This window comes from Salvelinus fontinalis, chromosome 35 (assembly GCF_029448725.1).
Source record: "Salvelinus fontinalis isolate EN_2023a chromosome 35, ASM2944872v1, whole genome shotgun sequence".
NCBI classification, from domain to species: Eukaryota; Metazoa; Chordata; class Actinopteri; order Salmoniformes; family Salmonidae; genus Salvelinus; species Salvelinus fontinalis.
Window position 1 is genome coordinate 32,350,681 of NC_074699.1, and position 22,292 is coordinate 32,372,972.

General features: G+C 42.8%; 2 protein-coding genes across 3 annotated transcripts; both read right to left on the reverse strand.

Moving 5' to 3' along the window:
• Positions 1–89: 89 nt before the first annotated feature.
• pdcd5 (programmed cell death 5) lies at positions 90–16,159 on the reverse strand. Its single transcript, XM_055900000.1, has 6 exons — positions 15,971–16,159; positions 10,467–10,510; positions 10,116–10,177; positions 9,896–9,987; positions 1,248–1,319; positions 90–1,170 (listed from the first exon to the last, which is right to left on the reverse strand). Exons 1-6 carry the CDS (start codon positions 16,034–16,036, stop codon positions 1,120–1,122), a joined length of 387 nt encoding a protein of 128 aa, XP_055755975.1. The 5' UTR covers positions 16,037–16,159; the 3' UTR covers positions 90–1,119.
• A 151-nt stretch (positions 16,160–16,310) lies between these two features.
• On the reverse strand, positions 16,311–18,708 carry LOC129834744 (5-hydroxyisourate hydrolase-like). 2 transcript variants are annotated; one of them, XM_055899998.1, is made up of 4 exons: positions 18,507–18,703; positions 18,024–18,163; positions 17,585–17,720; positions 16,311–17,353 (listed from the first exon to the last, which is right to left on the reverse strand). In XM_055899998.1, exons 1-4 carry the CDS (start codon positions 18,558–18,560, stop codon positions 17,264–17,266), a joined length of 420 nt encoding a protein of 139 aa, XP_055755973.1. In that variant the 5' UTR covers positions 18,561–18,703; the 3' UTR covers positions 16,311–17,263. The 2 variants fall into 2 exon arrangements, with proteins under 2 accessions (XP_055755973.1, XP_055755974.1); XM_055899999.1 differs by having other exon boundaries at positions 17,260–17,349; positions 18,507–18,708.
• Positions 18,709–22,292: the final 3,584 nt, after the last annotated feature.

Sequence of the window (22,292 nt, forward strand, 5' to 3'; positions counted from 1 at the left end):
GAGGAAAGAAAAAACAGTAATCTAGTGTATAATTATTGTTATTATAAGAGGAACACTTGTTTTATGATCAAGAATGACTCCTTGTCTGCTTTATCAATGCTGACATTGATTTATTGGGGTGAACACTATGAACATGAAACCAAATCTCCCATGAACTTATCTCCAAATGTTCTGTAACATCATACTTGTAAGAACATCAATGTACTGTCAGATATTGAGTATTACCTGTGGCAGGTGTACAATAGAATCAACCATTCATATATCTGTGGTCTCACCATACACCTGTTCCACATGAGTGAAGCAGGAAGTTCTTCAAGTGCTGTTATAGACCAACGATTGAGATAATTTAACAAATCCTGCTACAAATACATGTCTAAGCCTCTTAATGCACATACTGCATACATTTCAGCATAGAGAATTTGAACCTAGTGAGTCAAAGCAACTATGTAATGTCAACCTATACATTAGGATAGCCTAAGACACTACCTAGGATGCCTTGTAAAAAAGATTGACTACATTTTAATACAAACTATATTTTTCTTACGCCATTGCTCTTAAGTGATTATACTTTTTTAATGAAAGCAAATGTAGTGCAAACCCATATGACCAATCAATGAGTCTTCAAGCACTCGGCTCAAAGACAAAATATCATCATGATAAAACTGTTGATAATTTATGGAATAAGCATTCAAATGTAAGGCTTTTGTATTTTTTCAAAATGTAAACTGTTGGATACAGGTCAGCAAAAATTTACAAAAAAGAATGAATGTGCTCTGTCCAATTTGATGGTTTCACTATTTACTGAGTATCAGCAGACAGTATTCACAAAGCAGTCTCTAGAAAAATGCATCAGCAGCAATATACCCTAAGTTGAATTTTGTTCTGCTTCTTGTTGTGGAGAAAAAGTAAAACGTGGTGAAAATGGATATAAGAGAGAATATAGTAACGAGTTCCAGATGCACACAGGGGGTGATGTGATATCCCTGGGTGCATCACTAATGCAGGGCCTTTGGCAAGTCAAAGATGGCCGCCAACGAGCAGAGCCCTGCTCCAACCTATCCAGTCCTGAATCCCAGCCTAAGCCAGCCGTGTGACTGGCTCCTGAGCTCCTTCAAAGCATCAATCATCATCCTCATCATCATCTGAGTCCATCACCTTTCGTCGGTTGAACTGTGGGGAGGAGAGGGGATGCAGTCAGTTAAAAGTCTGTCTGAGATCGTGAAATTGTATTTGATCTGTGGACTCACCTTGACAGTTGTCTTTTTTTCTGTTTGCTGACTAACTTTTTCTAGGATGTCGATCAAACCAGTCTCTGAAATCTGAAAAGAGACAATCCAAATATAAGGAAGAGCTAATAGCAGATGGGTCAAGTCAGTGCTTTTCATAGAGAATTTTTTAAATGTTTAAACGTTTGCATGATAAGAAAAAAATCTGAAAATTGCATGTGAATTCACAGGGGAAATATGGTCCTGCGTGTGACTGCTTGGGGCTATGCAGTCACTAGTGAAGAGAAAGAACCGGCAGGCTGTCTAAGTGGGTTTTTTCGGGTTGCGTAAAAAAATAAATAATAATATACACTGAGTGTAAAAAACATTTGGAATACCTGCTCTTGGCATGACCGACTGACTAGGTGAATCCAGGTGAAAGCTATGATCCCTTATTGATGTCCCTTGTTAAATCCACCTCAATCAGTGTAGACGAAGAGGAGACAGGTTAAAGAAGGATTTTTAAGCCTTGAGACAATTGAGACATGGATTGTGTAGGTGTGCCATTCATGAGAGGGGACGCAGTCCCTATGTTGTATTGTTGTCTCTACCTTCTTGCCCTTTGTGCTGTTGTCTGTGCCCAATAATGTTTGTACCATGTTTTGTGCTGCTACCATGTTGTTGTCATGTTGTGTTTCTACCATGCGGTGTTGTCATTTGTTGCTGCCTTGCTATGTTGTTGTCTTATGTAGTGTTGTGTTGTCATGTGTGTTTTGTCCTACATATATATTATTTTTGATCCCAGCCCCTGTCCCCACAGGAGGCCCTTTGCCTTCATTGTAAATAAGAATTTGTTCTAAACTGACTTGCCTAGTTAAATAAAGGTTAAATAAAATAATAGGGTGAATGGGCAAGACAAAAGTTAAGTGCCTTTGAACAGGGTATGGTAGTAGGTGGCAGATTTTTGCAATGCTGCTGGGGTTCACACGCTCAACAGTTTCCTGTGTGTATAAAGATTGGTCCACCACCCAAAGGACATCCAGCCAACGTGACAACTGTGGGAAGCATTGGAGTCAACATCGGAACGTGGAGTCAACAACGGAACGACATGGAGTCAACAACGGAACGACTTGATCAGTGTAGTGTTGGCTGACTACACAGTTGTCTTTGCTATCTTTGATTTGTATTTGTTCGATCTTAGCTAGCTACTTAGCTGGCTACATAGCCGTCTTTGTATCGGTGATAATTGTGTAGTTATCAAGGTTCGCTAGCCAGGTATTCTCGCCGTAACGTAACGTAGTCAACCCTGCTAGCTAGCCAGCTAGCCACCGATTAGCAGCACTGTAGAAACGATTACATTACAACGGAACGACTTGACTTGTGTAGTGTTAGCTAGCTACATAGTTTTCTTTGCTATCTTTTTATCTAAGATAATTGTGTAGCTTTGAGTAATTATCGGTTAGCTAGCCAGCTATTTTTCGCCTGCCGCGCTGCCGTCCTCCTACCTAGCCAACACTGCTAGCTAGCCAACTTCTACCGAATAGCAGCACTGTAGAAACTTACATTACAACGGAACGACTTGATTAGCGTAGTGTTAGCTAGTTGTCTTTGCTGTCCTTGTATCCATGATAATTGTGTAGTTTAGTGAAATTTAGTGAAATTGTCGAGGTTACCTAGCCAGCTTCACTTTCAACAACGTAGCCACTGCTAGCCAGGCTACTTCACCAGCCAGCAGTACTATATCATTTTAGTCAATAAGATCTTGTATTTTATTTTTATTTTTTTGCAACGTAAGCTTAACTTTCTGAACATTCGAGACGTGTAGCCCACTTGTCATTCTAATCTCCTTTGCATTAGCGTAGCCTCTTCTGTAGCCTGTCAACCATGTGTCTGTCTATCCCTGTTCTCTCCTCTCTGCACAGACCATACAAACGCTTCACACCGCGTGGCCGCGCCCACCCTAACCTGGTGGTCCCAGCCCGCACGACCCACGTGGAGTTCCAGGTCTCCGGTAGCCTCTGGAACTGCCGATCTGCGGCCAACAAGGCAGAGCTCATCTCAGCCTATGCGTCCCTCCAGTCCCTCGACTTCCTGGCACTGACGGAAACATGGCTCACCACAGATAACACTGCTACTCCTACTGCTCTCTCTTCGTCTGCCCACGTGTTCTCGCACACCCCGAGACCTTCTGGTCAGCGGGGTGGTGGCACCGGGATCCTCATCTCTCCCAAGTGGTCATTCTCTCTTTCTCCCCTTACCCATCTGTCTATCGCCTCCTTTGAATTCCATGCTGTCACAGTTACCAGCCCTTTCAAGCTTAACATCCTTATCATTTATCGCCCTCCAGGTTCCCTTGGAGAGTTCATCAATGAGCTTGATGCCTTGATAAGCTCCTTTCCTGAGGACGGCTCACCTCTCACAGTTCTGGGTGACTTTAACCTCCCCATGTCTACCTTTGACTCATTCCTCTCTGCCTCCTTCTTTCCACTCCTCTCCTCTTTTGACCTCACCCTCTCACCTTCCCCCCCTACTCACAAGGCAGGCAATACGCTTGACCTCATCTTTACTAGATGCTGTTCTTCCACTAACCTCATTGCAACTCCCCTCCAAGTCTCCGACCACTACCTTGTATCCTTTTCCCTCTCGCTCTCATCCAACACTTCCCACACTGCCCCTACTCGGATGGTATCGCGCCGTCCCAACCTCCGCTCTCTCTCCCCCGCTACTCTCTCCTCTTCCATCCTATCATCTCTTCCCTCTGCCCAAACCTTCTCCAACCTATCTCCTGATTCTGCCTCCTCAACCCTCCTCTCCTCCCTTTCTGCATCCTTTGACTCTCTATGTCCCCTATCCTCCAGGCCGGCTCGGTCCTCCCCTCCCGCTCCGTGGCTCGACGACTCATTGCGAGCTCACAGAACAGGGCTCCGGGCAGCCGAGCGGAAATGGAGGAAAACTCGCCTCCCTGCGGACCTGGCATCCTTTCACTCCCTCCTCTCTACATTTTCCTCTTCTGTCTCTGCTGCTAAAGCCACTTTCTACCACTCTAAATTCCAAGCATCTGCCTCTAACCCTAGGAAGCTCTTTGCCACCTTCTCCTCCCTCCTGAATCCTCCTCCCCCCCCCCCCCCCCTCCTCCCTCTCTGCAGACGACTTCGTCAACCATTTTGAAAAGAAGGTCGACGACATCCGATCCTCGTTTGCTAAGTCAAACGACACCGCTGGTTCTGCTCACACTGCCCAACCCTGTGCTTTGACCTCTTTCTCCCCTCTCTCTCCAGATGAAATCTCGCGTCTTGTGACGGCCGGCCGCCCAACAACCTGCCCGCTTGACCCTATCCCCTCCTCTCTTCTCCAGACCATTTCCGGAGACCTTCTACCTTACCTCACCTCGCTCATCAACTCATCCTTGACCGCTGGCTACGTCCCTTCCGTCTTCAAGAGAGCGAGAGTTGCACCCCTTCTGAAAAAACCTACACTCGATCCCTCCGATGTCAACAACTACAGACCAGTATCCCTTCTTTCTTTTCTCTCCAAAACTCTTGAACGTGCCGTCCTTGGCCAGCTCTCCTGCTATCTCTCTCAGAATGACCTTCTTGATCCAAATCAGTCAGGTTTCAAGACTAGTCACTCAACTGAGACTGCTCTTCTCTGTATCACGGAGGCGCTCCGCACTGCTAAAGCTAACTCTCTCTCCTCTGCTCTCATCCTTCTAGACCTATCGGCTGCCTTCGATACTGTGAACCATCAGATCCTCCTCTCCACCCTCTCCGAGTTGGGCATCTGCGGCGCGGCCCACGCTTGGATTGCGTCCTACCTGACAGGTCGCTCCTACCAGGTGGCGTGGCGAGAATCTGTCTCCTCACCACGCGCTCTCACCACTGGTGTCCCCCAGGGCTCTGTTCTAGGCCCTCTCCTATTCTCGCTATACACCAAGTCACTTGGCTCTGTCATAACCTCACATGGTCTCTCCTATCATTGCTATGCAGACGACACACAATTAATCTTCTCCTTTCCCCCTTCTGATGACCAGGTGGCGAATCGCATCTCTGCATGTCTGGCAGACATATCAGTGTGGATGACGGATCACCACCTCAAGCTGAACCTCGGCAAGACGGAGCTGCTCTTCCTCCCGGGGAAGGACTGTCCGTTCCATGATCTCGCCATCACGGTTGACAACTCCATTGTGTCCTCCTCCCAGAGCGCTAAGAACCTTGGCGTGATCCTGGACAACACCCTGTCGTTCTCCACCAACATCAAGGCGGTGGCCCGTTCCTGTAGGTTCATGCTCTACAACATCCGCAGAGTACGACCCTGCCTCACACAGGAAGCGGCGCAGGTCCTAATCCAGGCACTTGTCATCTCCCGTCTGGATTACTGCAACTCGCTGTTGGCTGGGCTCCCTGCCTGTGCCATTAAACCCCTACAACTCATCCAGAACGCCGCAGCCCGTCTGGTGTTCAACCTTCCCAAGTTCTCTCACGTCACCCCGCTCCTCCGCTCTCTCCACTGGCTTCCAGTTGAAGCTCGCATCCGCTACAAGACCATGGTGCTTGCCTACGGAGCTGTGAGGGGAACGGCACCTCAGTACCTTCAGGCTCTGATCAGGCCCTACACCCAAACAAGGGCACTGCGTTCATCCACCTCTGGCCTGCTCGCCTCCCTACCACTGAGGAAGTACAGTTCCCGCTCAGCCCAGTCAAAACTGTTCGCTGCTCTGGCACCCCAATGGTGGAACAAACTCCCTCACGACGCCAGGACAGCGGAGTCAATCACCACCTTCCGGAGACACCTGAAACCCCACCTCTTCAAGGAATACCTAGGATAAAGCAATCCTTCTGCCCCCCCCCCCCCCCCCCTTAAAAGATCTAGATGCACTATTGTAAAGTGGCTGTTCCACTGGATGTCATAAGGTGAATGCACCAATTTGTAAGTCGCTCTGGATAAGAGCGTCTGCTAAATGACTTAAATGTAATGTAAATGTAAATGTAACATGGGCCAGTATCCCTGTGAAACGCTTTTGACATCTTGTAAAGCCCATGCCCCAATGAATATAGGTTGTTCTGAGAGCAAAAGGGGGTGCAACTCAATATTAGGAAGGTGTTTCTGCACACACATATAGAGTTGAAGTCGGAAGTTTACATACACCTTAGCCAAATGCATTTAAACTCAGTTTTTTACAATTCCTGACATTTAATCCTAGTAAAATTCCTTGTCTTAGGTCCGTTAGGATCACTACTTTATTTTAAGAATGTGAAATGTCAGAATAATAGTTTACATACACTAACAACTTAGTGTATGTAAACTTCTGACCCACTGGAATTGTGATACTGTGAATTATAAGTGAAAAAATCTGTCTAAACAATTGTTGGAAAAATTACTTGTGTCATGGACAAAGTAAAGTCCTAACTGACTTGCCAAATGTATAGTTTGTTAACAAGAAATTTCTGGAGTGGTTGAAAAACAAGTTTTAATGACTCCAACCTAAGTGTATGTAAACTTACAACTGTATATGTATATATAAAATCGAACAGGAAATTAGCTTTAAAACGGCAAAAGGTTATTTCAGCTACATGGAGAACTTCGTAGAATTGCAGGAAATTGGCTTAAAAATGGACTAATTTCTCTACACCGCCAAGATGGGGGCCTCTAAAATGTCACAAGACGCAGGCCTCCTAATTGTCCCTACAATTTCTAAGCAAACAGCTGGAGGCAGGGCTTTCTCCTAAAGAGCTCAATTTTTATGGAATGGTCTGCCTACCCATGTGAGAGATGCAGACTCGGTCTCAACCTTTAAGTCTTTATTGAAGACATATCTCTTCAGTAGATCCTATGATTGAGTGTAGTCTGGCCCAGGAGTGTGAAGGTGAACAGAAAGGCTCTGGAGCAACGAACCGCCCTTGCTGTCTCTGCCTGGCTGGTTCCCCTCTCTCCACTGGGATTCTCTGCCTCTAACCCTATTACAGGGGCTGAGTCACTGGCTTACTGGTGCTCTTCCATGCCGTCCCTAGGAGGGGTGCGTCACTTGAGTGGGTTGAGTCGCTGACGTGGTCTTCCTGTCTGGGTTGGCGCCCCCCCTTGGGTTGTGCCGTGGCGGAGCTCTTTGTGGGCTATACTCGGCCTTGTCTCAGGATGGTAAGTTGGTGGTTGAAGATATCCCTCTAGTGGTGTGGGGGCTGTGCTTTGGCAAACTGGGTGGGGTTATATCCTGCCTGTTTGGCCCTGTCTGGGGGTATCATCGGATGGGGCCACAGTGTCTCCTGACCCCTCCTGTCTCAGCCTCCAGTATTTATGCTGCAGTAGTTTGTGTCGGGGGGCTAGGGTCAGTCTGTTTTATCTGGAGTATTTCTCCTGTCTTATCCGGTGTCCTGTGTGAACTTAAGTATGCTCTCTCTAATTCTCTCTTTTTTTCTTTCTCAGAGGACCTGAGCCCTAGGACCATGCCTCAGGACTACCTGGAATGATGACTCCTTGCTGTCCCCAGTCCACCTGGCCGTGCTGCTGCTCCAGTTTCAACTGTTCTGCCTGCGGCTATGGAATCCTGACCTGTTCACCGGACGTGCTACCTGTCCCAGACCTGCTGTTTTCAACTCTCTAGAGACAGCAGGAGCGGTAGAGATACTCTCAATGATCGGCTATGAAAAGCAAACTGACATTTACTCCTGGAGGTGCTGACTTGTTGCACCCTCGACAACTACTGTGATTATTATTATTTGACCATGCTGGTCATTTATGAACATTTTGGCCATGTTCTGTTATAATCTCCACCCGGCACAGCCAGAAGAGGACTGGCCACCCCTCATAGCCTGGTTTCTTCCTAGGTTTTGGCCTTTCTAGGGAGTTTTTCCTAGCCACCGTGCTTCTACACCTGCATTGCTTGCCATTTGGGGTTTTAGGCTGGGTTTCTGTACAGCACTTTGATATATCAGCTGATGTAAGAAGGGTTATATAAATACATTTGATTTGCCTCCTACCTCACCCATAGCCTAAGCCCCACTTTTTTCAGTTAAGGATTTTTCCTAAGCATTAACAATCACAATTGTGTTTAAACGTAAGTTCAGTGATATACAATGGGGCAAAAAAGTATTTAGTCAGCCACCAATTGTGCAAGTTCTCCCACTTAAAAAGATGAGAGGCCTGTAATTTATCATAGGTACACTTTTACAGACAAAATGAGAAAAGAAATCCAGAAAATCACATTGTAGAATTTTTAATGAATTTATTTGCAAATTATGGTGGAAAATAAGTATTTGGTCAATAACAAAAGTTTATCTCAATACTTTGTTATATACCCTTTGTTGGCAATGACTGAGGTCAAATGTTTTCTGTAAGTCTTCACAAGGTTTTCACACACTGTTGCTGGTATTTTGGCCCATTCCTCCATGCAGATCTCCTCTAGAGCAGTGATGTTTTGGGGCTGTTGCTGGGCAACACGGACTTTCAACTCCCTCCAAAAATGTTCTATGGGGTTGAGATCTGGAGACTGGCTAGGCCACTCCAGCACTTGAAATGCTTCTTACGAAGCCACTGCTTCGTTGCCCGGGCGGTGTGTTTGGGATCATTGTCATGCTGAAAGACCCAGCCACGTTTCATCTTCAATGCCCTTGCTGATGGAAGGAGGTTTTCACTCAAAACCTCACGATACATGGCCCCATTCATTCTTTCCTTTACACGGATCAGTCGTCCTGGTCCCTTTGCAGAAAAACAGCCCCAAAGCATGATGTTTCCACCCCCATGCTTCACAGTAGGTATGATGTTCTTTGGATGCAACTCAGCATTCTTTGTCCGCCAAACACGACGGGTTGAGTTTTTACCAAAAAAGTTATATTTTGGTTTCATCTGACCATATGACATTCTCCCAATCTTCTTCTGGATCATCCAAATGCTCTCTAGCAAACTTCAGACGGGCCTGGACATGTACTGGCTTAAGCAGGGGGACACGTCTGGCACTGCAGGATTTGAGTCCCTGGCGGCGTAGTGTGTTACTGATGGTAGGCTTTGTTACTTTGGTCCCAGCTCTCTGCAGGTCATTCACTAGGTCCCCCCGTGTGGTTCTGGGATTTTTGCTCACCGTTCTTGTGATCATTTTGACCCCACGGGGTGAGATCTTGCGTGGAGCCCCAGATCGAGGGAGATTATCAGTTGTCTTGTATGTCTTTCATTTCCTAATAATTGCTCCCACAGTTGATTTCTTCAAACCAAGCTGCTTACCTATTGCAGATTCAGTCTTCCCAGCCTGGTGCAGGTCTACAATTGTGTTTCTGGTGTCTCAGCTCTTTGGTCTTGGCCATAGTGGAGTTTGGAGTGTGACTGTTTGAGGTTGTGGACAGGTGTCTTTTATACTGATAACAAGTTCAAACAGGTGCCATTAATACAGGTAACGAGTGGAGGACAGAGGAGCCTCTTAAAGAAGAAGTTACAGGTCTGTGAGAGCCAGAAATCTTGCTTGTTTGTAGGTGACCAAATACTTATTTTCCACCATAATTTGCAAATAAATTCATTAAAAATCCTACAATGTGATTTCCTGGATTTTTTCTCTCACATTTTGTCTGTCATAGTTGAAGTGTACCTATGATGAAAATTACAGGGCTCTCTCATCTTTTTAAGTGGGAGAACTTGCATAATTGGTGGCTGACTAAATACTTTTTTGCCCTACTGTATGTCCACATATGCTTTAGGCCCAGTTCTCTCACCTTTCCTCCCAGCTGGCCCATGCGGGCCATCTGTATGAGGTAATTCTCCACTGATTTGGCCTTCTCTGGCTTCACCAGAGCCAAGTTACTCACTGCAACGCAACAAAACATAGCAAGCTTTTAGGCAATGGAGCCACCTATTGCTAACCAGGCATAGGTGCTGAAAGTTCCAATATCAGATCAATGATTCATTCTAACCAGGGGGATATGAAAGACCTACATCTGGCACGGGCGGACTGGTCTAGAACCTGTGCCAGTATGGAGTTCCTCATCTCTGTTTCCCTGTGAAAAGACAGTACAGAAGATTATAGTTAGGCCACAATGGCTACATTTACACTGTAAATGAAGCCAATTGTTTTATCACATTGGCTAGCTTTATAAAAAGTCTGTCACATAGTTCTTCATAAACCAGAGCTGCAAAGTGCAGGTCAAGACATGCAACATTAGCAAACTACTGTGAACTAAACCAACAACAGGGGAGACATCTGTGTCTCTGAAATGTACCTATACTCAGCACTGAGTTGTGAATGCATGACAGGAATAAAAGTTTTGATAGATAATGAAAACTAACCTCTGTTTGGCCTCCTGCTGCCCTTGCTGGTCATTTGAAGAGTCCTGGGAAGCGAGGGGAGAAAAGAGAGTCAAAGTCCACACCTTTCTTTAGTTGTTTACAAGAGAACAGACCAGCCAACTGTATCACACAGCCATGCTGAGCGCGCACATCGGCTCTCTCTTGAAGTGTAGCCTAATATTAATGTGAATTTTCCCCCACCCTTGGAAAGGGACTAGATCTTTAAACAACAGTTTGAACTGTACCAAAACGTGGTTCAGAAAACAACCCTTTGCCCCCTCCACTATCCCTACGCCTTTGGAGTTTGCAGATCTGAAAGAGCCTATTGGTAGACTGGGTAGAGCCATCCCCGTATTGATTACATCTGCCCAGTTCCTTCAAATCTAGCCTACCTCAAGAGGGACAGGGAGTGGGACTGGGATACAATTAACTCTAGTATAGTAGAATACAAAGTTAATATTTACAGGTTTCTGGAAAATAATTTTATTCAAAGCTTTTAAAATAATACAAAAACATTTAAAAAAAGGTTTTTTAACATATAAGCTTCACTTAAGCTTAATAACCATGTCCCAAACCATTCACAATCCATCATGATTCTGGCATTCAAACATTTTGCTATTCCTTTATTGCAAACATACTTGGGTCACATTTCTCATGGAGCACAAGCAGAACTGGCAGACATGCTGCATTGCTCAGTCCAGGTCATTAATTATACAGCCTTTTGCCATGTCACCCTCATCACACAATGTGCAGTACAGTAGCTGTACAGCAGCTTACCCCTGGATTCATTTGGTTCCAAGACAGACTCTGAAAAATTAGCAACTCAAACTCAATCAAAACATCTCTGTTGGAGGAAAGGATTCCTAGTGTGTCTACGTCCATCCCATTCCCAATCTTTTGACTGATAATCTCTGTCATCATATTTAGGTATAACCCATTCATAGACACTAACTACCTTTAGCGCCTATTGACAATAGTATCTTCTGGCCGGGGGAGTTTTGTTAAGAGCCCCGACACTCGTTGCGGATGTTAAAACGTATTACTTGCAGTACGGTTTTGGAAACATAAGTAACATTTCATATATGCGAGAAATAATAATAAATACAAAAAAATAAAAGGTTAAATTACTACACACCTTATTTTAATTTTTTATTATTAACCTTTATTTAACCAGGGGAACTCATTGAGACCAGGGTCTCATTTCCAATGGTGCCCTGAGAAAAACAATTCCAGCATGATCACTACAGTTACAACAATTCAAATAAATTGTTACATTCAAAAGGTTAGTAGAAACAAATATATACAATCGATCAAATCCAGTGCAGTTTTCATTGGTCACATTTTTTATTATAGCCATAAATTCACCTTTTGGGACCAAATAATCAAGTTTTAGAGTGACCTGTAGGTCATTCCAGGTCTGAGGGGCATAGTAACTAAAAGCAGTCTTCCCTAACTCAGGAGACCCATGAAATCTCTAGTACCAACCAGTCTTGAGAGAGAGTATTATACAGATTTCCTACTTAGAATTGAGATGAGGTAGTATGGGAGTTTCTGGAGAAGTGCTTTATATATTAATATTAGCCAATTTTGGCTCCTTCTGTTACTCAGAGACTCCCATCCAACAGAACTATATAAGAGAAAATGATGCGTACAGAAATGATCACCAGTGATAAAACGAAAGGCCGAGTGGTAGACTGTATCTAGAGGTTTTAACAGAGGCTGCCATATGCATGAGGATTGAGTCGCCATAGTCAATTACTGGGAAGTGTTGCTTGAACAATCTTCCCCCTATCTTCAAAAGTGAGATTATTTTATTTCTATACAGGCAGTGGCGTTTATACTTGTCACATATCAGTTTGCAAACAATGTAAAAAAAAATTACTTAATAAAGCTGCAAACAAACATCTCTTTTTTGCTTGCTTGACTAAAGCAGCTCCAAAATGCAGGTGTTTCAGCCTAGCTCAGTGCTTTCTGTGGTGGAAGGGCAGCCAGCAGAAAATATTGAGCATAGGGATTGGTAATAGAGGTCGACCGATTAATCGGAATGGCCGATTAATTAGGGCCAATTTCAAGTTTTCATAACAATCGGTAATCTGCATTTTTGGACAACGATTGTGGCCGATTACAATGCACTCCACGAGGAGACTGTGTGGCAGGCTGACTATCTGTTACGTGAGTGCAGCAAGGAGCCAAGGTAAGTTGCTAGCTAGCATTAAACTTAACTTATAAAAAACAATCAACCTTAACATAATCACTAGTTAACTACACATGGTTGATGATATTACTAGTTTATCTAGCTTGACCTGCATTGCATATAATCGATGCGGTGCCTGTTAATTTCTCATCGAATCACAGCCTACCCTGCCAAACGGGTGATGATTCAACAAGCGCATTCGCGAAAAAAGCACTGTTGTTGCACCAATGTACCTAACCATAAACATCAACGCCTTTCTTTAAAATCAATACACAAGTATATATTTTTAAACCTGCATATTTAGTTAATATTGCCTGCTAACATTAATTTATTTTAACTAGGGAAATTGTGTCACTTCTCTTGTGTTCCGTGTAAGCAGTCAGGGTATATGCAGCAGTTTGGGCCGCCTGGCTCGTTGCGTACTGTGTGAAGATCATTTATTCCTAACAAAGACTGTAATTAATTTGCCAGAATTGTACATAATTATAACATTGAAGGTTGTGCAATGTAACAGCAATATTTAGACTTAGGGATGCCACCCGTTAGATAAAATACGGAACGGTTGCGTATTTCACTGAAAAAATAAACGTTTTGTTTTCGAAATGATAGATTCAGGATTTGAACATAGTAATGACCTATGGCTCGTATTTCTGTGTGTTATGTTATAATTAAGTCTATGATTTTATATTTGATAGAGCAGTCTGACTGAGCGGTGGTAGGCAGCAGCAGGCTCGTAAGCAATCATTCAAACAACACTTTAGTGCGTTTGCCAGCAGCTCTTCGCTGTGCTTCAAGCATTGAGCTGTTTATGAATTCAAGCCTATCAACTCCTGAGATTAGGCTGGTGTAACCGATGTGAAATGGCTAGCTAGTTAGCGGGGTGCGCGCTAATAGTGTTTCAATCGGTGACATCACTCGCTCTGAGACCTTGAAGTAGTTGCCTTCTGTGGAGCGATGGGTAATGATGCTTCGCGGGTGGCTGTTGTCGATGTGTTCATGGTTCGAGCCCAGGTAGGGGCAAGGAGAGGGACGGAAGCTTTACTGTTACACTGGCAATACTATAGTGCCTATAAGAACATCCAATAGTCAAAGGTATATGAAATACAAATGCTATAGAGAGAAATAGTCCTATAATAACTACAACCTAAAACTACTTACCTGGGAATATTGAAGACTCATGTTAAAAGGAACCACCAGCTTTCATATGTTCTCATGTTCTGAGCAAGGAACTTAAACGTCAGCTTTTTTACATGGCACATATTGTACTTTTACTTTCTTCTCCAACACTTCTTCTCCAACACACTGTTTTTGCATTATTTAAACCAAATTGAACATGTTTCATTATTTATTTGAGACTAAATTGATTTTATTAAGTTAAAATAAAAGTGTTCATTGAGTATTGTTGTAATTGTCATTATTACAAATATAAAATATATAGCATTTTTACAATTTTTGTATTAATATTATATATTTTTTATAAATTGGCCGATTAATCGGTATCGTCTTTTTTAGGTTCTCCAATAATCCAGTATCGGCGTTGAAAAATCATAATCGGTCAACCTCTAATAATGAGTTTGCCCCACAAAGATTTACATGCTAAAATCGCCACTGTATAAAGGATATCAACCTTTACTTGCAACTTTTTGTTTTTTTAAAGGCCAACTTATCATCAATCCAAATGCCTACCTACTTATAAATGGAGAACTAGCTCAATTTGGGCTCCTCTCTGGGTCTTTAAAATCAATTTTACAAGACCTGGAGAAAAACAAACTTGGTTTTTATCAACATTCATTTAAGATCGGTAATCGATTCTTGAATTGAATCAAAGCCAAGCTGAAGGTCATGAATGGCTTGCTGCACTGAGGGGGCACGTTAATAAATTACTCATCTGCATAGAGATGTAAGCCCCAGTTATTATTATTCAGGGACAGACCAACATTATTAATGTAAATAGTAAACCATAAAGGGTCTACAGTAGTATTGAGCCTTGTGGGAGTCCTTTGGTTATGTTAATAAAATTAGACTGAACTCCATCAGAAGATGTGCATTGACTTCTGTCGTGCAGTTGCCTGGAAACCGGACGTTGAATTACATTGAATTCTACGTTGCGCAGAAATGTGCATTTCAGTCAAGAAAGTTTCCTCCGCCGACCTCTACAAGCCAGAATGTTGAATAAAATAATAGTACAGTGTACTTATCTAGTTGTACGTGCAGTTGGTCCTTTTGGCAGTAGTAATGTGAAACAATATATCCACAGGAAAGTATAATTACATAAATGTTTCAAAGCACTGGTAATGTGTTCAGATTTCTATCAGATTTCTATCAGAACAATGTAAACACATGCACGAGCTCGGCAAGTACGCACACATCTCGTGCATGTATTTTTATCTCCTGTGAATGTTTCAGGTGATAGAAATCTGAGAAACGCCTGTGCTTAAACGGAAGACGGACACAACAAACTTTTGTCAATGAAAAACATACTGTCAGCTGCAGCTGTTTTAAAATGTGATATGAAAGTTGAGGGCTTTATGTTTCTAGAACTATACCGCAATTGAGAATCGATTCAAGTTTTGATTGCTGTTTTGGCTGCCAGAGTCAACTCGCCTCTAAACAGAACATGTCCTTGGAGGTCATTGGTCCTTGGACTAAAAGGAGTGATTTTAGGCTCATTTAGTCCAATATTGGGCTAATCTCGGTATATCTATTCAGTAAAGTGTTATGCTTAATGAAGCTTTAGAAATCAGTGCCAAACAGGTTTGCTAGATAATCCAGCCAGAGGGTGGGCTACTAACAATTATGTTCAGTTGATTGCTACAAACTAGGTATGAAAAACGGACATTCACACTACTCTCGCACACGTGCACCTAAATACCTGTGCAGTGGGAGACGCGAGCGCCAAAATAAACTAGTCATTGTCCTGTTCATAAATTAAATGTATGTTTGTTTCGCCTATTCGTTGAAGTGTCTGCTATTCATAAATGTTGATTAAATCACATCATATAGCTTACTAGCTACGAGTATAACTCGTGTCTCACTATGGCATGAGCTTACTAGCTAACGTTAGCTAGCTATCAAGCTACAGTATCTTATAACTAACTACGTTAGCTAGTAAACTAGGTACTGAATTATCTGGCTGCTATGCAAACATGCAATGAACAGTAACAGAGAATTTGTTAAAGATGGTGATAGGTTAAAATACTCGAAACTTGAGCTATAAGGCTAATACTAGCTAGCTAGCGACAGAATGAACAGTGGATCTCCATATATGGTCGGAACTATGCATTTTCGTCCCCTCAGGTTCTCTCCTTACCCCATGTTTTGACTGCAGTTCGGCCATGCGTTGCCGCCTGATAGCCTCCAATTCATCGTCTGCCATTGTGTTCGAATTTATAGAAAATAGACCTTATCAGTGGTAAAATAAGAAAATCTGTCACTTCACGAGTCTTGTGGAACTGTTTCGTTAGGGGCCGGGCCCTGCTTCAGTATAATATAATCGATCTCAGAATAATCCAATATCCATCCAGAGTAAAGCAATCGAACCACAAAAGGATGATCTCGTAGAAATGATGAGTGGCTGGACAGTTTAGGCCTACCCATCAACCAGTCACACTTACAACATAAAATATAATTAAATTAGTCATACATAAACATAAGATTGTAATTGTTTATTTTGCTATCTAGATTTTCCAAAATGAATTGAAGGACACAAAAATGGGTAATCAATATTCTGAAGGAAATGGCACACATCACAACCCCACTGTCCAATAAAGCTTAGACATTTTGTTAATATCAGATCAAACATTAAAAAAAGTGTTTGCTGTCATCGATTGGTCCAAAAGGCAAGTGAAACAAATGACCGGGATCTCTCAGAGAGCCATGGATGACAGGAGCAGATAACAACTGTTACTGGTAGACATGTACCACATAAAGGATACTGTTCTTGTGTTCTGTACTCAATAACTATAATAGTATAACTAGTATTACAGAAGAGTGCTTTCTGAGGTACATTTCTACCTACAATAACTGATTGATGACTTTCAACCACCTGAATAGGCCCAGGTGACAGGTGCGGGTCACAGTCAGCCAGGGGCGCGTTCAGCAGGACACAACGTCTTGGAACGTTCAGATGTTTATTCTTCATAACATATTTCTATCTGACATGTAGAACAAGGAATCATGTAGACTCTGGTCATGGCATTTCTATCTGCAACGTGCAACAATGTTTAATCTCTCTTGGACAGGCTACATAAACATAAATGGTTCTGTAGATCTGGCATGATACAACGGGATGAGTGAGATAATGAGCAGCATTAGTTCCGGTGCTTTGGATTAATCACGATTTCACAGGTGTTAGCATCTTTCAAATTTTGGAAGGGGAGGGGACATTTGAACCATAGACTTGCCCGTAACTTGCAAAGAGAGAAGGGTGGATCTCTTCGTTCCGGTTCCGATCTCTTCCCTTTAGACATATGGACCCGGAACTTAATCAAGCATCTGACAATTACGCAAGACATTAGTTCTGGGTTAACCGTGATTAGACAACGTTTGACAACTGAATGTGGCCCAGGTGAGAGATGGTGAGTGGGGGTGAGTGACAGACTCTCTAGCTCCCCCGGTAGGTAGTGTAGGAGAAGCGGCTGCAGAGCAGAGGAACATGGAACTTCTGACTGTGGTCCGTTATGGTGAAAACTATCTGCAGATAAACACAGACCACCAATGTGTTAGTAACCACTCAGCCAACCAATAGGAGCTACCAAAACATTTAGCATTCAGTTAGCGATCGCATAGCTGACAAGGAATTAAACAGAAGCTGATTCTGTAGATATAAAGAAACATTTATGTCTAACTTTATATGTCCAACAGTCATACATTTAAATGCACCCTTTCTTTATGATAAAAGCATTGAAGACTGTCTTCAACTAACCTCGACGTATGGGTAGAAGGAGGTCTCTCCCAGACTCTCCCAGTATTGGCCTGTCTCAAAGCGCATCTTGTACACTGCTGGAGTGAACGTTTCTCTGGTGATGAGTCCTGGGCAGCGCCCATCATCATTAGTAGTCCTGAGAAGAAATTATTTAAAATTATATAAAATACTGAATACATTGGACATAGGTTTGATGTGATCCTGAAATAAGCCTTGGCTCATTAACATTACTACCGGTATAAAGATATTCATGTTTGATGATATTATGCAGCCCTACTGAAAGAGGCTGTAGAGGTGAATCTGAAATTTCTAAAATAAATACTAAATGTGTATTTGTCTATTATATTGATTATTATGAAGCTGATAAGAAATGATTGTGTTAATTTTCATTCTATGTCTATGTTAACTGGTGCTGCAGCACTCTCTGTGATGAGGTTACCCTGTTGTGAGAAGGTTCCAGAGTGAAGTGGAGGGATCCATGCGATGCAGGCTGAGGGCCATGTGGGCTCCAGGGACGCCCATCCCGGTGTTCAGGACGTGAGTGGTTAGGGGGCTGTATGGAGCTGCCATCTCTGCACACTACAGCGCATACACCGACAGCATAGTGAGTAAATATTATGGACATATGGCTACTGTAATTTTGCACACTATATACAGAAAGATGTAGGCTAACTGTAGCCTATAAATTATTTATTATTTGTGTTAAATTAGAAGGTAGGCCTAGCTGAACGCCTAATGTCTATGAGCTGAACTAACCCAACATTTGTTATATTTTCCCATCTTTTACTTTCGCTTTATTATTTTCATGAATTTCATAACAATCCTGCAGACAAACGAATGTCACATGTCAATAATTTCGGTTTATAATATTGTAATACAAAAAACACTATTTCTAAAAATCAAAAGCAATATATTAGCCTACCGTGTATTCACCCAAAAGATGATCCTTTATGTGCTGTAATCGGCTGGTACTCATGCGCGCTGATTTCAAAGTAATCCCAAACCAGTTTTCCCCTCTAGTGAAAAGTATGGCATTTACGGTGAATTAACTGTAACAGATTTTAAGCACAAGTTCAAAACTCACGAGGTTATTCATATGACTAGGGCTGCTCTGTTTGCTGTTGCAACTTACATATCTCGTTGGGAGGAACATCAGCATTTGTTAATGGTTAAGAATATGCAAACATCCCAGTCACAATTGGCCTTTTAACATTTTTGGAAACAGGCTTGGGTCAAAGTGCGTTTTAGCCCACGTTAGATAAGTCCTTAATAATGATAATAGTGAGGATTGTAGGCCTAAATGCCATTATTAGCATAATTGTGTAGCCTAACATCGGTTCAGTCAGGGTGAATAACATATCACCTACTGCTCTACACAGGGGAGCAAGCTTAAAAACATCCCAACACTGCTCTATGAGTTGCTTTATTTCCCTTTAAATCCAGTTTAGAAGCTAGTTGTATATAATGTACAGTGCATTCAGAAGAATTCAGATCCCTTGACTTTTTCCACATTTTGTTACCCTTATTCTAAAATGGATTACATAGTAGATTTTTCCCTTTATTAATCAACACACAATAGCCTATAATGACAAAGCAAAAACAGTTTTTGTTCGAAATTTTAGCAAAAATAAATAAAAACGAAAACATTTAATTTACATAACTATTCAGACCCTTTACTCAGTACTTTATGGAAGCACCTTTGGCAGTGATTACAGCCTCGAATCTTCTTGGGTATGACACTACAAGCTTTGACACTACAAAAATTAGTTTTTGCTTTGTCGTTATGAGGTATTGCGTGTAGATTGATCAAATGTATTTATTTATTTATTTATATAGCCATTCTTACATCAGCTGATATCTCAAAGTGCTGTACAGAAACCCAGCCTAAAAACCCAAACAGCAAGCAATGCAGGTGTAGAAGCACGGTGGCTAGGAAAAACTCCCTGGAAAGGCCAAAACCTAGGAAGAAACCTAGAGAGGAACCAGGCTATGAGGGGTGGCCAGTCCTCTTCTGGCTGTGCCGGGTGGAGATTATTACAGAACATGGCCAAGATGTTCAAATGTTCCTAAATGACCAGCATGGTCAAATAATAATAATCACAGTAGTTGTCGAGGGTGCAGCAAGTCAGCACCTCAGGAGTAAATGTCAGTTGGCTTTTCATAGCCGATCATTAAGAGTATCTCTACCGCTCCTTCTGTCTATAGAGAGTTGAAAACAGCAGGTCTGGGACAGGTAGCACGTCCGGTGAACAGGTCAGGGTTCCATAGCTGCAGGCAGAACAGTTTAAACTGGAGCAGCAGCACGGCCAGGTGGACTGGAGACAGCAAGGAGTCATCATGCCAGGTAGTCCTGAGGCATGGTCCTAGGGCTCAGGTCCTCCGAGAGAGAGAAAGAAAGAGAGAAAGAGAGAATTAGAGAGAGCATACTTAAATTCACACAGGACACCGGATAAGACAGGAGAAGTACTCCAGATATAACAAACTGACCCTAGCCACCCGACACATAAACTACTGCAGCATAAATACTGGAGGCTGAGACAGGAGGGGTCAGGAGACACTGTGGCCCCATCCGATGATACCCCCGGACAGGGCCAAACAGGAAGGATATAACCCCACCCACTTTGCCAAAGCACAGCCCCCGCACCACTAGAGGGATACCTTCAACCACCAACTTACCATCCTGAGACAAGGCCGAGTATAGCTCACAAAGATCTCCGCCATGGCACAACCCAAGGGGGGCGCCAACCCAGACAGGAAGACCACGTCAGTGACTCAACCCACTCAAGTGATGCACCCCTCCTAGGGACGGCATGAAAGAGCACCAGTAAGCCAGTGACTCAGCCCCTGCAATAGGGTTAGAGGCAGAGAATCCCAGTGGAGAGAGGGGAATCAGCCAGGCAGAGACAGCAAGGGCGGTTCGTTGCTCCAGAGCCTTTCTGTTCACCTTCACACTCCTGGGCCAGACTACACTTAATCATATGACCCACTGAAGAGATGAGTCTTCAGTAAAGACTTAAAGGTTGAGACCGAGTCTGTGTCTCTCACATGGGTAGGCAGACCATTCCATAAAAATTGAGCTCTATAGGAGAAAGCCCTGCTTCCAGCTGTTTGCTTAGAAATTCTAGGGACAGTTAGGAGGCCTGCGTCTTGTGACTGTAGCGTACGTGTAGGTATGTACGGCAGGACCAAATCGGAAAGATAGGTAGGAGCAAACCCATGTAATGCTTTTTAGGTTAGCAGTAAAACCTTGAAATCAGCCCTTGCCTTAATAGGAAGCCAGTGTAGGGAGGCAAGCACTGGAGTAATATGATCAAATTTTTTGGTTCTAGTCAGGATTCTAGCAGCCGTATTTAGCACTAACTGAAGTTTATTTAGTGCTTTATCCGGGTAGCCGGAAAGTAGAGCATTGCAGTAGTCTAACCTAGAAGTAACAAAAGCATGGATTAATTTTTCTGCATAATCTTTGGACAGAAAGTTTATGATTTTTGCAATGTTACGTAAATGGAAAAAAGCTGTCGTTGAAACAGTCTTGATATGTTCGTCAAAAGAGAGATCAGGGTCCAGAGTAACGCTGAGGTCCTTCACAGTTTTATTTGAGACGACTTTACAACCATCAAGATTAATTGTCAGATTCAACAGAAGATCTCTTTGTTTCTTGGGACCTAGAACAAGCATCTCTGTTTTGTCCGAGTTTAAAAGTAGAACGTTTGCAGCCATCCACTTCCTTATGTCTGAAACACAGTCTTCTAGCGAGGGCAATTTTGGGGCTTCACCATGTTTCATTGAATTGTACAGCTGTGTGTCATCCGCATAGCAGTGAAAGTTAACATTATGTTTTCGAATGACATCCCCAAGAGGTAAAATATATAGTGAAAACAATAGTGGTCCTAAAACAGAACCTTGAGGAACACCGACATTTACAGTTGATTTGTCAGAGGACAAACCATTCACAGAGACAAACTGATATCTTTCCGACAGATAAGATCTAAACCAGGCCAGAACTTGTCCATGTAGACCAATTTGGGTTTCCAATCTCTCCAAAAGAATGTGGTGATCGATGGTATCAAAGGCAGCACTAAGGTCTAGGAGCACGAGGACAGATGTAGAGCCTCGGTCTGACGCCATTAAAAGGTAATTTACCACCTTCACAAGTGCAGTGTCAGTGCTATGATGGGGTCTAAAACCAGACTGAAGCATACATTGTTATATATATACATATATACATTGTTTGTCTTCAGGAAGGCAGTGAGTTGCTGCGCAACAGCTTTTTCTAACATTTTTGAGAGGAATGGAAGATTCGATATAGGCCGATAGTTTTTTATATTTTCTTGGTCAAGGTTTGGCTTTCTTGCCTCTTGATTGATGAGGAATCTTTTTATTTAATACATTTTTTAAAAAGGCTGTAAAGTAACAAAATATAGAAAAAGTCAAGGGGTCTGAAAACTTTCCAAATGTACTGTATGTAAACTTTGTTGAAACTCCACTGTCTGTATTCTGTCTCTAAATGTTGTCTATCACTAGCAGCTGCAGCACCATATCATCAAGTAAAATTCTGAGTATGTGTAAATGTACTTGGCGAATAAAGGTGATTCTGAGAGATAAAAAGCATCTTGCTCTCCCCATCCTCTCTGTAACACTCACATACTGTACACACACAGTTTACACACGTTCCGCTGTGTCTGATGTTGAGCTTTACATTGTTTGTTGT